At 37.8% G+C, this 18,216-nt stretch overlaps 1 protein-coding gene across 6 annotated transcripts in view; it reads left to right on the top strand.

Annotated features, from left to right (window-relative positions):
• The first annotated feature begins 8,262 nt into the window (after nt 1-8,262).
• Nucleotides 8,263-18,216, top strand: part of mlphb (melanophilin b) — a 46,017-nt gene continuing 36,063 nt past the window's right edge. For all 6 annotated transcript variants that reach the window (XR_013974155.1, XR_013974156.1, XR_013974157.1 and 3 more), the window contains exons 1-2: nt 8,263-8,353; nt 11,157-11,329. Coding sequence is in view for 3 of the 6 variants with exons in the window: in XM_080903572.1 (XP_080759698.1) it covers nt 11,205-11,329 (125 nt within the window). In the remaining 3 variants the exon portion in view is untranslated. The remainder of the gene's footprint in view (nt 8,354-11,156; nt 11,330-18,216) is intronic.

Here is an 18,216-nt window from a genome sequence, read left to right as displayed (position 1 = left end):
ACAATTTAAAAAGGGACAATAGTTTTATACTTACCAATAAGATAATGTTCAGTCATATGAAAGCAAAGAGAAGAAAGCTGGGGCATTTCCCAAAACTTCAGACTTACTTTGTGGAGTGTATTACATGATCGATCATACTGAGAGCTTCTTCCAACTATTGCACGATAACAAGCATAAGAACGCTCAGAGGCTTATGAGTCCCAGAGTGCATTAAAAAGGTATGATTCATTTTCCCTAAGCAGTGTAGAAAGAGAGGCTGAGCAGCACACTTGACAGCATACTTAACAAGACAAAGTATCTTTAAATTGAACATTTTAGCACCAGAGTGTGGGTGCTGCAGACCAAATGACAAAAACACCTTTTGTAAATGCTGTCCAGATGCCGGGAACAAACCGATGACATCATTTTTTTTACTGACATGTCAACAAAAAATAAAACTGTTTACGAATCTGACACACCATCATTTTGGTTCGGTTTAGGGCTTTTTGGAACAACTGCGGCCAGGATTTAAGGAAACCGTGGTCATTGGCTGGAAACAGTAATCAAACCAAGTCACATGTTCAAATCTTCTGTTTTTCTTTTAGACAAACAAAATTCACAAGTCGCATCGCTTCTGCGTTGATTCCTTTTTGGGAATTTGCTTAAATAACATAGCCTGTAGTTTTTCTAAAGAGGACAGTCAGAGGTTAAGTAAAATACCTCTGGATTTTTTTACACTCCAAATATGTGACACAAAAGTACAAAAACATTCATGCAAAAAAGGAAATGGAAAGGGAGATTTTTTTTGCTCTCTGTTGTGTGGAATATGTGACTGCAGCACTAAAACTGTCTTTAGAATGAGCCTTTGTCAGTTGGTCCAAACAGATTTCACATAAGAAAAAAATGCAAGGACAGCCAGCAGTGCCCAGCTGGATGTGTGAAAGGAAACTTTTCCAGCTAAAGCCTCTGCAGTCTTAAAACAGGGGATTCCCATAAAACTACTGCTGCGCTGTGTTTCCCATTAGAAAGTGCATAAAGAACCTTTTAACATTACAATATCTTTATTCTAATCTTGGTCTTACTTTACTTAAGAATGATTCAATAAAAATTCACTAAGTGAAAAGACAGTGACCGCAATATTAACACTCATAATAAAAGTGGGCTCCTATTTTACCATCTAATGCTAAATTCTGGAAACAGAACCACAAACCTTTCTGATGCAAACAAGGATTGTGCTCACTCCCTGTCTGCTGGCTGAATCTGATGACGGACATGATGTCAGTACAAATTTCCATATTCAAATTCTAAGAAATAAACAACAAAGAGAAGTGCATAAATTAGTTTAATTAAGTTTTCTATATATATATATTAAAGTTGTTAGTGTATGTTAGAACATAAACTGCCAAATTTATGAATCAAAGTGCCAAACTGACATAAAAAAATCACAAATATATACAAGAGAAAAACTCTGAAATATATGAGAAACAACTGAAACTATAATGGAAATCATCCAGCAGTCTGTGGTAGCGAGTGGCATCTATTTTGCTGTTGTCTGGGGGCAGCATTAGTGCCAGAGATGCCAGCAGGATCAACAAACTGATCCACAAGGCTGGACTCATCACTGGTCAGAATATGAAGGCGTTTGAGTCAGTGAGGGTCAGGAGGTCAGTGAACAAACTACTCTCCATCATGGAAAACCCATCACACCTGCTCCACTCCAACACTTCTGAGGCAGCAGAGCTCCTTCTTCTCAGGCTAATTTAGGAAATCATTCCTACCAGTATCAGGTTTGTTCACCTGTCACATCCTGTGACAGGTGAGGCATAAGATTACAAAGATATTTTTGTGTTTTAACTTCATGCAACTAGTTTTCTTACATTTATAGTGTACATATTGTTTTTAATGCAGTTTGCACTTCTCTCTTACACAATGTCAGGCTTACTTTTACTGTTTTTAACTAACATTATTTTTACCTGTTTCTTTAATCACATTTGTAAATATATAAATTCCTTACCAGGCACTGGTGACACTTTTATTTTAACTGTGTTATGTATTTGTTGTTTGTTTTTGGCTGTACTATTTTTACTCAAACTCTTTTTTCATGCTGCTGTAGCACAAAAACGTCCCCTCTGGCTTCAATCTGTCTGTCCATCTATCCATCTATCTACAGATACGGTTAGCCTAATTGTGAATACATTAACACAAGGAAGATGAAATTGTTCTCAATAATTCATATCCCCAGTGGACAGAGACAAATATCATAACAAAGCAGAAAGAAAACTGCAAAAACAGGTTAAAACTTCAACTCAGAGATGATCCAGTTAGTTCAAGTTAGTCATTAATGTGATGCTGCATGCTTTGGATTATATTCTAAGAACTTAGCACTGTCACGACCATTTATTTAAGCTAACTAAAAGCCAAGATGACTTGAAGTTTGTATCTGTTCAGAAAAACACAAGACAAAGTAGTGCAGCATGTAAAAAAGACCCAGCAACACATGATGAGGTCCATGGACACATGCACACATGCACACACACACACACACACACACTTGGACACAGAGACTCAGCTGATACTTCATCAACTTTCAATTTAATATAGAGAAAAACTTTCAGTGAAGGCATGACTCCCTTAAATTCCAGGGCATCTGAGTACGTTTCCTGCTGTTACAGGCTTATCGCAGCATTGAAAACAGGACCTTTCCCTACATGCTTTCCAGTGTGTACAGGAAACAAGGCCCAGAACTCCTGAAAAACCAGGAAGAGATAATCAACAGGTCCATGTCAAAGTAAATTCTTAATCAAAATGGGCCTAAATTCAAACAATAGTGAGAAGAGGCATAAGGAGAAATTCTTTCACTCTTTCAAATAGTTTGTTTTCAGTTTTTCATTCCAGATTTTTAAAAAGGCTAAATGGGGTCATGATCTCTGTGGCTTCAGTTAAAACTTAAAAGTTAAAGTGGAATAAATGCAGTAAGAGGTATTTATCACAAACTGTATATAAAAAGACTTCTTCTACATTTAAAAAGTGAAGCTGATGTGCAATTGCCTTAAATATGCATTCTTTCTAATGACCAGAAGAGGGCAGTCCATATGATTACAAGTTGTTTATTTTTGTTTGTTTGTTTTTTAATGCTGATGCATTTGTAGGATACGTGAATATTATTATTTTTTGGGGACTCACTCAACAAAAAAATATCTTAAAACTAAATTAAATAAAGGCCACACACTAGTAGGTTGTTAAGAGCTGCCATTTCCATACCTTGATCTAATCAATGTTGTTAGCTAACATGGCTTAAATAAAGACAGTACTTTAACATATGATTTACTGATTAAACTGTCTATTGTAGTGATGTCAAAATAGACTGTATAAAAAGATAGACACATCCAGCATGACATGAACACAAGTCCCATTGAAGTTAAGACATAAGTTGCCAGCAAAGCATAACCTGTTTAATTGACTGTTGTAGGAATTTGTCGATAAAACAATTTTTTATTTTTTTACTCCGGTAAAGGCTTTAATTTTTAAAAGGCACATCATAACATACTCCGTTTAATTTTAACCTAATAAGCTATTAAGCTCATAAAGTCATTAGGAAAAACAGCTGTGTGTCACGGCACTGAGTCTGCCACCGAGTGCTTTGTGTTTGTGTTTAATTTATAACCCTTGATTATTGTTATTCCTGGTTTTGAGTTCTCTTGATGGTTTTTTGTTCATGTTAAAAAAATTTTCCTGCTTCCAGTTTCAGTTTTCTGTACCTTCTCCGTGTTTCACGTCTGGTTATTTTTTGTCTCTGTGCTTCATGTTTCCTTTTTTTCCAGGTCTGTCATGTTTCTATATCTTACTGTCTAGTTTGCGTCTTTGTGAATTGTCTCATTTTTCCTGTTCTACAGTCTGTGTCCTGTGTCTATGTTTTCAGTTTTGCTTCCCCTTGGTCTCATTATGTTTGATTGGGCACAGCTGTGTTCCCTCCTGTTTCCCATTCCCTCGTTACTGCCTCTTGTATTAAAGCCCTGTGTTTTCCTTGCTCTGTGTTGTGTCGTTAACCTCCATGTACTGTATACCCGCTCTGTGCTGTGTGTTCCTGGTGAAATTCTAGCAAGTCTAGTTTAGTTTCTAGTTCATGTTTGAGGTTTTTGGTTTATTTTATAAAGTTAATTTCTTATGACAAGTTTCTCCAGCAAATAAAGTTGTGTTTAGAGTTTAAGTCCCATCTCTGAGAGTCCTGCATTTAGGTCCAATCCTGCCTGCCACACAACACATATGATGACACTATAGAGCATTATCTCAGAGTTCCATGTAGAATAAATAAAATTTACAGATCTGATTTTTGTTGTTGCTCTTTTTTTGTTTTGTTTGTTTTTATAGTGTGACACAAAATTAGATCATGGCAGATGGTCAGAGAAGTTGTCCCTTTGAAAAGAACGCAAGTTCAGTGTGCTTCCAGATTGAATTCACTTTTTAGACCCTGAAGCTATGTCCCTATTTTCTGCTCTCCATGTGTCTCCCCCTGCTGGTGATTATAAACAATGCATGTTTAAGGCACTTTTGCATTGACTTCAAACTACATCCATCATATACCTTCTATGCAACATAGACACACATACTTGCGAATTATTGCTAACTGATTACAAAATTGGTAGAATTAAACTCATTAAAACCAGCTTCTTGAATTTTATTTATCTTGCAACAAATGGTAGCATTTGTCAGATAAGACAATTAAATTTCAAAAGGTAAATACAGCTGAGATAGTTCAAACATCAAGTGAAAAATTAATGGTATTTACTGGTGTTTATTAAGGCTGCTTAGTTTGTTTTAAATATGTGACCTTAATTGCATCCATCTGAGCAGATTTTGAAAGATCGCCATTGTGTCCATTTAAATACAGAAGATGAGAGGAATTTATAAACACAGCGTAGGTTGTGTTTATTCAATTGTACGAAAAGTTAGAGGATGATTCATTTTAAACTTACAGCATTGTTGCTAGACATTTCTGCATTCATTTGTCACCATATGTAACAAAGTATTAGTATAACAACTCACTATAAGTTAATAAATAAACTTTCTTTTTGTAGGACTTTTTAACACAAGCAACAGTCACAAAGTGCTTTACTGAGGTAAATTGATACAACTAGTCGGTACCAAAGGCAAAGTGAATACACATAAATCAAGCAACACAACACAAAACACAAACACCACCCTAATGCCTTTATGAACAGTTGGGATTTCAGCTGCTTTTAAAACATGTCACAGAGTCAAGGGTGCGGCGAAACAGACTCGGAGCAGTTCCATATTATAGGCGGGGGCCTAACCTCATAAGTCGATAAAGGAAAAACTGAAATTTAAACCTGACAGGAAGCCAGTGCAAAAGCTTTAAAAGCAAGGTGATACACGAAGACTTATGAGAGTGAGTTAAAAGCCTTACAGCGGCATTTTAAACAGACTGGAGATGATTAATAGATGCTTTATTCAGACAAGAAGTGCATAATCCAAAAATCCAAGCAAGAGGAGATGAAAGAGTATACAGGTATCTCCAGTTCATTTTTTGAGACAGTGCTTAGCTCAACAGTATTTCTTTAATGAAAAACAACAACAACAAAACCAAAAACAACAGCATTTTAGAGGCTTAATATAAGCATCAAATGTCAAAGGCTGATAAAAAGTTAACCCAAGGTTCCACATGTTATCTTTCAGACAGGATGAAAAGGACCCCAATCACTATTTGATTTTGCCAATAATGTTTCAGGAGTGATAATTTGTCACTCTGTTAAGTGACAAAAAGTTATTTGCCATCATTTAAAATGGATAACTTGTCAATTTGTGAGGTTTAAAAGAGAGATATAGTTGAAGGTCATCTGCAAACAAATATTAAGAATTGACTATACTACTATACTATGACCTAATGGGAGAATATACAATATAAATAACAAAGGACTTTCAGATCCTTGAGGACTGCCATATGTTAGACAAGCAACACTCACCAAAAGCTTCCCATGAAAACCAAATAGTTTGAAATGAACCAATCCAAAACAGGGCTGGAAATTCCTATCATGCAGTTGAACTTATGGATCGGGATCTGATGGTCAATGATATCAAAGGCTGAGCTGAGGTCAAGCAAAACAAGGACTGATCCCTTACCTTATGCAGATGGTCATCAACACAGCCCAGAAGATCACTGGCTGCTCTCTGCCCAGCCTGGAGGTCACTGCAAACTCTCGGTACCTCAGCAGAGCTGGCAATATCATCAAGGACCACTCTCACCCCAGCAACCAACTGTTTGAACTATTACCGTCAGGCCGACGGTACAGGTCACATAAAACCAGGACAAACAGATTCAGGGATAGCTTCTTTCCCAGAGCTATCACCGTAGTAAATAAGCACAAAAACAATTGAACCTATTCCATACCGTCACTGTCATTATATTATGCTGCTATTCATACTGTCATTATATTAATGCTGCTATCCTGTATATATTGTACATACTATTGTTTGAGTACTTACGATTGTTTTTTTTGTACTTTTTATATTTTACATTTATATTTATTATTGAAACTTGCACCAAGGGAGTGGCACTCCAATTTCGTTGTACTCTGTACAATGACAATAAAGGCTATTCTATTCTATTCTATTCTATTCTATTATCTGCTTATCTGCAGCCATCAAAATGTAATTTGAGACTTTAAGTAGAGCAATTTCACTGGATTTCTTAACTTTCTGAAATAAGAATGAAATTTGTGAGGAATATTGATCATCTCCAAAACATTCCTTAATTGTGTCCCAACAACCTTTTTTATAGGGCTGGCCTTTGCCCCTGCAACTAAAACACTTGAAAAGGTGAAGCTTTTACTTTTAAGGCAAATGTCTCCATTTGTGTCACATTTTTCAGTTTCATTCCCACACTTATCAAGTGTTGGCAGACAAGTCGCAAACTACATGTAACCGCATCAAAATGATAGTGACCAAAACAGTCACAAGGTTTTCTGTGCTGCACCATATTCCTATGCCTATATATATGACTGGCAGAAACCACTTGCCAACTGTGTAGGGAATACACATTTGTCCAGATCAAAAGACCGGCCGCTAAGCCTGTAACAGTGAGCCCATCATAGGCAATTAAAGTCCTCTTCAGTTCAATATTTGCTGGTGTATATTCAAATTGTTCCAGATTTGGCTCATCTTTGAACAGACAGTTTTTTTATAAGCCAAACGTTATTCTAGTATGTAATGTGCATATTGGGCTAGCTCAGCCTTTCCATGTCTTGAAAGAAACTACTGTATGTATATATGGATCCACCCACTGGAATGTAATAAAGTCACAAAAATGTGAAGTGCAAAAAAAATACTGTGTTCATGTTTATTTATTGCACAGGGAACTTATAGGGACTAGTGGTTGCACAAACAAGAAAATTGGATTGCTGAACCTGTCACATGGCTCAAATCAGCCCTTTTGGTAATACACACATGAGCTGAGGGAAGGAATGGGAGAAAATCCTATGTTTATAAGAGGAGAATGACATAAATGTATTACCAAAGAGAGGTCCTCTCAGTTCAGTCCCTGTTGATTTTCACATTCAGTTGGATGCTTTACATAATCATCTTGTCTTTGTACATTCTCATCATCATCTATGAGAAGTTTCTCCAAAATCGTGTGACTGTAATGATTTCAACACAAAATAAGCACTTCCAAGTTGTAGCTCAAAGCATAAAATGTTTGGCTTTGTACTTGAACCTGATAGCTTTCTAACAAAGAAAACTGATCCACCTGCTGTATTAATAACAGGCCTACAACTATGTTGTGTTTCTAAGTACTCTTTAAACACGGCAATGCATCAATTATTAACAGCAGTGATGCTTTTGGGGGGGGGGGTTGCTTTTTTTCCCATGTTAGAAGATCAAGTGTTTTTCTTTTCAAAACTATAATGGAGGATATCGGGTATTAATTAAGTAAGGTTAATAGCTCTGTAGTCATGCATCACACTTTCTCATCTAACTCAGGATCCACTGCATGTGACTGGCTTTAATATAACCTCCCGATCACAGCATGTTCTGACCGTCCTTGTGATCTAATGCTCCCAAATAATTGCTTGCAAATTGATTGATTACCATTATTGAGCTACTTTCCTGACAAAATAGCAAGTCCAGTATATTTGAATAATGCTATGGATGAGGCCTGGGGGGAGGGCAAGCTTAAAGCCAGACCTTTTGAAGTAAAGTCAAAGAAGGCGGAGAGGAGGCTGTCTCCCCGGCTTTTCTTCCTCTTGGTTAACAAGACATGTGATTAGCATTGCTGTCTGCTACTTAGTTTTTGCCCTGCAGTCAGCTTTGTCTGCCTTTAGAGGAAACACTGCCTGCAGGCAACTAAACCACCACAAAGGTAAGTCAGTGTCTTGTTAATGTGTTCATATCTCCTGATTTGTAAGAATCGTGTTACTTTAATTGTCAGGGTTTTAACTTGTGTCATTGGGGCAAATGTATGTCTTGAAAAGTTTTAACTTTTAATGAAAGACACATCTTTTATGTTTTTTAAAGTCAATTTCCTTTAATCTCCTCAGAGGTAGCATAGGTTGCAAAGAGTGTAAACTGACTTTATGAGAAATAAAGAACTTGTTTGCTATCGCTACAGTTTCTTAGAGCAAAACTATCCCAGGATTAATGTCTCCAAACCTGCTGTAAAACCTTCCCTTTGCAAACATAAGGATTGCTGCAAATCACCTGCACCTGTTGAATACATTGCAGGAACAATAATTTCCCTGAATTTCATTTCAGAATATGTTCAGTTTACAGACCTCAGAAAATAGGATTATTAAAAGTAAAGTGCCATACTGATTGCTTTTGGGAATTTTTAATCTTCTTATTCACTTCTTTACAATGTTTACTTAATACAGCACAGCGAAATCAGTAGCTCACACCCACTTAACAAATACACGTAGAGGTAGCATAGCTCGCCTGTTAACATGTAAGAGTTTAACTGTGGGAAAACTGTGAGAAATGATGTGTTCATATTCTACCATTTCAATGAAACTTGTTTTTCTCTCAACTGGCGCGCTTGTTTTTAACATTACTGCCCACTTGCACAAGGAGAAATTAGATTTGGTTGGCCAGTCACGTGATGGAAGAGTTGTTCTTGCATGGCCTCTGGAAAACAAGACAATTATGTGACCATCCGGAACATTCCTTCACTTATTTATGTGTATCATTCTGTCAGCTTGAGTGGCCTTACCTCATCCTCTGAAAGTAATGCATTCTGAAACCGAACCATGTGAAATATTTTGTCGAGGCTCCATTATAACAGAAACTTGATTAAAATCCTGCAGTGATGTAATTGTTGAGCTGTGCCAAACCTTTCTGGATCACAGGACAGATCCATGTGGTTGAGAAGGTTTAAGCTCTTAATATAGTGGTCTCATATGTTTGGGCAAAACAGTGAAAAATGAACTTGACAGTAGATTTCCCCATAGGACATTGTTTTCAGCTCTTGAGTGACAGCTTGAGTGACTCACAAACACAATAAAGCTTTTCTATGAAGACAGGAAGTAAATGTACTATACTGTAGAGTAAAGTCCCATTTTGAGGCCTTGAAACCTTAGAGCATTTTGACATTTGCCAAAAGTAATCACTATAGGGTGGAGTGCAGTATTAGTATCAGTATCAGTTAAAGCCAAGCAACAAGCCCTGGAGGTTTGAAAGTGACAAAGACTGCAGTTCTTCTATTGGACATTTGAAGCTAACTCCAAAAGCAAGTCAGTCACCACAGACTGCCGTAAAAATCATTAAAATGCCCAACTTTACAGAATATATGCCCCCTGCGACAAAAAGTGTTTTTGCTTTTAGTTTCTAGTAGCCCACATTCAGGTTTATTTGCTTACATTTCCAGTGGAGTTTGCAAACCAAACTTTAACATCTGTGGTCTACTGGGTCTTTGCAACCCATTGAGGATTATAGGCTTAGGTTTTAGTTAACATGTACTCAGTTTGTATAGAACGTCACTTGTATAAACTACCCAAGTAGAAAAAACAGCTCTTTAAACAGGAAACACTCCAATTCCAAAACGTATGAGAATTCATTTCTTTCTGTAAATCTGCCCATTTAGCATTGTGGCTAAAACAAACAGGACACACACACTAGCTGGGTTGACGTTGACCTGGTGGATCTTAAAAACTGTAATAGTTGGTCAAGTATTCACTCCATGCGAACACCTTGCAAATGCTAGGTTGGGCCTTTCTTTACTCTCAAATAGCCTCAGCTCTAAGTGTCATGGATTCAACAAAAAGAAATCTGAAGTTCTTGTTGATTGCATGAACTTCATTTGTCATTTGTCCAGATTTGTTCCAGCATATTCCTGATTCTACTGGATTTAGATCTAATCACTGGGGAGGCACAGTCTACTAAGATTAAGGTCATGTTCATGAAATTAGTTTGAGATGACACATTCTCATGCTGGTAGAAGCCATCGGAAGACAGTGAACTGTTACCACAAAGAGATGCACATGGTTAGCAGCAATTATCTGACAGGCTCTGGCATTCAAACCTCAAGTGATTGGTATTAAGGGGCCTAAAGTGTTCAGTGTAGACTGGTGACACAAGGCACAAATACAGCCTGAACCTCATCATATGCAACAATGCTTTTTAAAGCCAAAGCTGGCATCTGGAACTGGTGCAACTCTCTAGATTCAGTCCCATATGTCTTTTTGTAGCCACTATAGGAAGAGAACATTTTCAGCACATGCAGGGATGACTTAATAAATCTGAACCTGACCTTTAATATTAAAAAAATCTTTTTCTCATACAGTAGTGAGACAGGATATGTAATGCATATCCATGACCTGTGCTGTTTGGTTAGATTTTGCAAACTGAGTTCAGTGAGTCAGTTCAGAAAGCTGTTTATTAAATTCCACTTCCACTCTCCACTCACACGTACGTTGGACTTGCAGGGACATTTACATGCAAACTTTGTTTAAAAAATCTGTTTTAAACACTTAGCTTGCACTAATAAACATGACGTGATCATCCCCAAAGAATGTGATAGAATTTGATCACTCACATGTCATGCTATAAACCTCATCATTCAGAGTTTATCTTAAACGTTACAATGCATGCAGAAATGTTCCTATATTGTTATATGCCACAGGGTGCTATTAATGCTGACTAATGACTTAAACTACTTCTGTTTGTTACAGCCCAAAACCCAGGGAGATTGCTAGTCTGCAGGCATCAGGTTCACAATCATGCCTGGCAGCACTGCAGGCAAGAAGCTTGATCTTTCCAAGCTCACAGATGAGGAGGCTCAGCATGTGTGGGAAGTTGTCCAGAGAGATTTTGATCTGAGGAAGAAGGAAGAGGACAGGCTTGGGTAAGTTCACTTATTTCTCTGTAATTTGTCATTGGTGTAGATGTCTGGCTGGTGTTTATCCAACTGAATTATTTGGCAGCAGTAAATCATAAATTGTTTAACATTATCTACCAATTTCAAGATGGTTGGAGTTTTTCCCACTAATAGGTTTATCTTTAAAACTCAACAATAAAACAGACCCACATTAAGTTACACAAACGATTAAACAAATTGAATTAAACTTCTTTGAAATTAAATCTCTTCTACTATTAGATCTCCTCTTGCTCTTGTATGTATTCACCTTTATAATTTGACTTGGTAAATTATGGGACTTTATTCTGCTACCCTAATCTATCCCACATGCGTATGCTGAATAAGGATTACATGATTATTATATGTGAAACACTTATTCTTTTGACTTTCTTCTTGGTATTCTGAGACCACTGTATTGCAGTGTTCATTGCCTCTCAGTGACAAATGCTTCTGTTGATCCATAGAGACAGTTCATGTGTTGTTTTAAAAGTATGAAGTTTGTTTTGTTTTTTTCAGTGCTCACTGTTCATTGTTGATTATTTAGGAAATGAAGCTCTGCATCCAGTCAGCTTATTTAGCTTATTTAGTTTCGGCTCATTATTTTTGCATCACTGGCCATTTTCAGTCCTGGGGTGAAGAGTAAGGTGGTTTTGTTGAATCTGCTGGCATGTTTCAGTTAGGCCACATGTCATTTGGCATGTGCCCTTTGGTGCGTGGCTCACTGGGTTATGTGATTAATGAGACTGGGCTGTCTAGTGTGATCTCATTCTGAGGTGTTGCATCAGGGCATTTCGTCAAATGTCATGTGCATCATTACTCACAAGGTGTTTTTTAGCTTTAGTGCCTTAATGCACTGCCCTTGGTAAAACGGCCTGCCTAACCATGACTTGCCTCATTTTTGTGACCTGCACTCTTAACCTAAGGATGTTGAAGGAGTTACAGTGGTTCAAAGTTTAACACCCAGGTGATTGTGAGTCCCATCATGTTTGAAACATGACTTTTCCACATTTTATTTTCACATTTTTGGCAAAGATTAATCTCCATCCAGGTCACAACAACTCGTTTAGGGTGTGGAGCTAAAACAAAGCCCCACCCTAACTCCAATCCTCCTCCTAATCCTAGATCCTGTGACCTGCTGGATGTGAAGAGGTTAAAGTAGTACCGTTTACACCAGTAGCCCACCCATTTATTCGTATTCATAAAACAGAATAGCTCTAGCTTCTGATACATTTCAGATTAGACTGGCCTATGGTAGTGGAAACCTACAAATCCTCTACCTCCATGTCTATTTCATTTGTGAACTTTCACTCCATCCACAGTTCATATAATATTATTAAAGCTGTGCAGGGTAACAGCTGCTGAACAGACACCGGGCAAACCTGAACAGAAAGTTTTTGATGTGTGCCATTTTTTAACTATGGCCGTCACTTGTACAGTATGCTGGGAATCTATTGCTCTAAGGCCTCAAAAATAGAAAGCAGACGAGGTGTATGCATCATTTTCAATTACAACATCCTGAATGATGATTATAGACTTTTTTCCCTCAATGACTCAAAAAACAGCTTTAAGGTTAACCAGTGCCAAGTCAGCACTAATTGCCTGTCAGCTGGTCAGCCTCCTGTTCTTTTTCAAATTTGAACACACCAGACACGAAGCTCATATAAAAGCCTCTTTTGAAAAGCAGTCAAACACCATTTCTTTCTCCAGAGCGAGCAGCTAGCCGTTAGATGTTCAGTAAACCGCAGACGAGACACACACAGTGGTAAAGGGTGTGTGCTGTGCACCTGTAGTACACACGTATAAGAGTTGACAGACATCACAAGATTTTTTTAATTAATTTTTCACAGCACTAACATAGGTATATCACACTGTATATATTTAAGTGTCATGTAATCAGGCTGTGTTTTGCTTGTGTAGAAACGTGAAGTCCCTCATTGACATTACACGAACACCAGCAATCAGGCACGAATCAGAATCAGAATCAGAATACTTTATTGATCCCTGGGGGAAATTATTTTTTGTTACAGTGCTCCATTTTAAACCAACATTAAGACAAGACAGACAATACACTAACTAAGAATAGTACAATATATACATATATATACATACATACATACATACATACATACATACATACATACATACATACATACATACATACATACATACATACATACATACATACATACATACATCACTCATAAATAAATAGTTGGAAAAGAAACATGTGTAGTTGTAAGAAGAGTGAACACTGCTTACCCAGTGGATTTTGAGTTTAATTCTGGACATTTATCTGTGCTTTGTGCAAGATTTTTGTCACGGGTGTGGTAAATTTTGGACATTACAAATATATGCCCACTACTAAAGCATCAGCATGTTTTATCAATTAGAAATTCAACTTTTTGGTTTAAAAAGAAAGTGGACAAAAAAATCTTTATTCAAATTTAACTTTGAACAGAAGCCAAATCTCACATTACCTTTCACTGCACCAGGGCCCTCACATGAATAACATAGATCTCAAATCATGTTCCGCTATAAGATCTATTTATTCTTAAAATATGCATCCTCAGTCAGTTCGTTTGATGTAAATTGAGCAGATATGACACACTGACAGGAAAAAGCGATCAGACTAATTTTGTTCCACATTCCCAACAGATGATTGAGTCATTTGATACTAATTCACTGACCTCCTGCTCACACGCCTTGTTGGCAGCATTGGTGGATGGTTTAGAAATCAGGCTATGGGAGGAAGACGTTTTACAGGAAATTTTCACTTCACCTGTGGATGATCAGTGCAGGGCAGCAGCAGCAAAAGTCCCCATTTAAGAGGTTAGACCACAAATGATATAACAGCCATTATTATTTTTTTGTTCCATATAACTTTCACAAAACAAACATTAACAAACAGTAATAGAAATATTGCCTATAAATCTTGTGCATGGTTTTACCCTAAACTGCAGTTTCTTCTTTTGTCTACACTCGGCTTTAGAAAGGTTTCACACAGATGTAGTACCCTTTGTCTGCACAGACCAAAGTAAAGTAATTTGCAGACTAGCGGTTGCGGCAGATCGACTCGGTCTCACTTTGAAGATGTCACGTTGTTCTGTCTGTTCAGCACCACCTTAACAATGTAAAGCACAGATTAGCCTGTAGCATCGTTTCCGACATGCAAGGTGGTTCCAGGGGTCTCTCAATGACTGAAACAGGCATAATTAGACCACAGAAAAGTGTGCTCCAATTGGTTTCATCACTGTCGTGAGGGTAACAGAGGAAATGCCAGAGGAACTTCTTGCAGATGGAAGAAGTTTGCCTTTTAATGTGAGGCAGCAGTCTGAGAACCCCGGCCTCAGATGATGTAGCCTGAGTTTGTACACTCACAGATGTTTTCACACCTCAGCAGTATAGCTCTAGTATAGTAGTATAGAAAGTATAACTTTATGCTATTCACATTGGTAGTGAGTAGTATAATAAGTAAAGGTGTATTTGCTTCTTATTTAAAAACTGTAGTAGGCAAAACTTTATGAAAGACTTAACATTTCTAAAGAGTTCAGAGTGAGTAGTCGATCCTATAGCCAGAATTGTGATCTACAGTTTTTTTAGTATTCAAGTAACTATGAGTGTAATGTTAAAATCGGATCCATATGAATTCATGAACCTATTCCACAGCCATGCGATTTAATGTGTACCCTTCCAGATTTTATCTTTATCAAAGTGTTCTCTTCCATGCCTGGATTCAGGACAGCCTGCTCTGTCATGTGAACAGTTACTGGTTTGAAAGAACTTATTTTAACCTTTCAGCATCCTCGGGGACCCCTGATAACTTGTGTAGGGGTAAAAGTGTGCTAGTATGGGGTTTTGTTTGTATTTGGGGGTTTCAAATCAAGTCTCATTCATTCATTTTAACATTAAAGTTTTTCTGTTGGAAGATTTTTCATCCTAACAGACCGTAAACCAGACCAAGTGGTGTTAATGAATGAAAACAAAACAGCACCAGAAAAGGCAAAGACCAATGTAAGATCATGTGACTGTGCTATCTGGCACCACACCCACCTTCTAAAGCAGGCATTTGTAAATGCTGTTGTTCCTCACGTTGAAAAGCTAAGAAGCTAAAGGGGTGTCCGAAAATTAAGGTTGCCACTTTTGCCTCACAGCAAGAAGGCTCTGGGTTCATATCCATGGGATGGCGGGGGCTTCATTGTGGTGCTGGGTTTTCTCCAGGTACCCCACCTTCCTTTTACAGTGGACAGGCATGTGTTAGGTTAATTGGTGCTTCTAATTTGGCAATAGATGTGAATATGAGAGTGAATTGTTGTCACTCTGTTAGCCCTCAACATATTGGTAACCTGTCATACTCTGTAGTGTACCATGTGTTACGGCCCTAGCAGGGCCTCTCTCTCTCCTGAGGGTGCCTGTGTGGGCGTGTCCCACTACCTCCTGCCTGAGGTGCCACCTTTCCCTCCTGTACAGCTGACTCCCATCAGCAATTAAAGGTATTTAAGCCCAGAGCAGGGTGAGCTCTGGGCCAGAGTGCCATTTTGTGTGGGTACAGCTAGTGAGCTGAGTGTTTGCGGTGGTTTCCAGCTAGTGAGCTGTGCATTGTGGTTTCCAGCTAGTGAGCTGCGCTTTCCTTTTGACTTTGTGCTTTATTGACCAACGCCTGAGTTTTGTTTGTGTTTCTTATATGGTGATAGCGGCTTGTCCGTCTCTTTTAGTTGAACTACTTCAATAAAACTGTTTTATTTAACTGTTTTGCCTCCTTGACTCCTTTTTCTGACCCGGTCACTTTTGTTACTTCCCCCTCACCGCCTAGACCCCCCAGGGGACCGTGACACATGCTTCTCACCCCATGACAGCTAGGAAAGTGTGTAGCACCCTTGTGAGTCCCCCAGACTGGATGGATGGTTCCTGACTCAGCAATAATGTAGACATATAGTGGATGGATAGTGCATCAACAGTTACTTCAGATGATTTTTTTCTGAACATATCTAGGCCAAGTCTCATCAGAATCACTCGTGCTAATTTGGAAAATGTGTGTATTTCTGCAGTTTATTATTTTGTTGTTGCAGCCAGAGAAACCTGAATTGTCTGGAGTCTGTTAAAGTGCTTTTGCCTGTCTACAAGTCCATAATAAGAGTCTTTTTGTCACTAATTTACTTAGAATACATTAACAGTGAACCTTCGTGTCTCCAGTATAAATTACCCAAAATAGAAGGCAATGAAAAGCGGGATGGACACAGACTACAGGACACGACAGTTTTAACCATTTGGGTTGAGGTCCCTGCCAATGTTCTTCTTCAGCTAGTTGTTTTCCATTTAGATGAGCCAGTTGTTTGCTTCTCAGGCAACTGTTGTTTTCATCCGAGTCCTCTATGGTCTATAAAAAGGTGCAGATTTTCATGTGGTTTACATATAAAACTGCCCACGCCTAAATCGTGCAAAACCACATCTACTGGATGGATCGCAAAATGAAATATTTTGGCAATGATTTATAATTTGCTTTGTTCACTAAAATAACAGACATCAACACACTTCCTAAGTGACATACCTTTATTTTAAGTAATTGTGTTGTGTAAACTACAATCTCACAATATGTGTAGCTGTAAAACTTTATTTTTTTGAGTCACATCTTATTGTGAGAATTTTTAAAAAAGCATGCAAAATGAGACAATAATACTGCACTAATCAATATTTTATTACTTACAGTAGATCAAATGACTCTGTGCAAGGAGAAAAGATTTATCTGGAAAATTGTTGTTAACTTTACAAGGCAATGTCACTGTTTTGGTTTTTATATGCTGGGGGTGGGGGGGGGTTGTTCGTTTTGTTTTTTACATACTTATACCATCTCTCATTCTTTTGGTTTTCTGGTCTGTCAGTTTACTTTTTGGTTTCACTGTCAACACACATCAATCAGCTGTTTCAGCTGAAGTTTTCCTCTGGTGTAGTTGGTGTGTTTTCCCTGTTTCTCACCCAGCTGGGATAGCCTCCAGTCCCACGAGATTCAGAACTTGAGACGCAGTTAAGAAAAGGAAATGGGGGTATTTTTTTTTTGTCTGTTGTAAATAATGCACTTATGTAAAAAAGAAATTGCACCCTTTATAAGTTCTAAGCTCATATTTTCACCAAATTAACTCAATTCAAAACCCAATATTCACCGGGTTTTAAAATTAGGCAAATATAACATTAGATAGACACAACATGTGACATGAAACACAGTGGCATTATTTATTTAACAAAAATTAAGGCAAAATGCAGAAGCAGTCCAAGAGGATAACTGCAGTCAAATCAAATGCACATGATTTATTGAACATCAGTAGATGTGAGCACCTCTATAAAAGATTTTTTTTATATAGCATATTTAAAACAACAATGGCTGACCAAAGTGCTGTACATTTAAAATAATCAAAGGAGATTAAAGCATGTGAAGACATGGCAAAATTTAAGGAAAGAAGCATGAACTGAGAAGATTTGAATAAAAAATAAGACAAATAAAAGTAGGAGGTCCTGATGTGAAGGGGCAGTTTCTTCCACAGTTTAGGAGCAGTCACAGCAAAGGCTTGATCTCCTCTGTGCTTTAATCTGGACCTTGGTACAGCTAGGAGCATTTGGTCCACAGACCAGTTGTATACTAGTTCAAAAGATCATGGGATCTGCACACCCGCATTGCGAGGTTGCAATGCGAATATAAACAAATAATAAAGTCTTAAAATTAATTTGAAAATAATTGGCAGCAACTGTAAGAATGCTAGTATGGGGGATATGTGGTCTAGGTGAGATTAAATGAACACATGAATAGCTCTCTCAAAGTCTCTGAAACAGGGGAATGGCTTCACTTTTGCAAGTAGCCAGAGATGAAAGAAACTGGTTTTGATTAC

This window comes from Rhamphochromis sp. 'chilingali' (genome assembly GCF_963969265.1).
Source record: "Rhamphochromis sp. 'chilingali' genome assembly, chromosome: 14".
Classification (NCBI taxonomy): Eukaryota; Metazoa; Chordata; class Actinopteri; order Cichliformes; family Cichlidae; genus Rhamphochromis; species Rhamphochromis sp. 'chilingali'.
The sequence above is the reverse complement of the archived record's forward strand: the minus strand, read 5'-3'. Positions and strand labels throughout refer to the sequence as shown.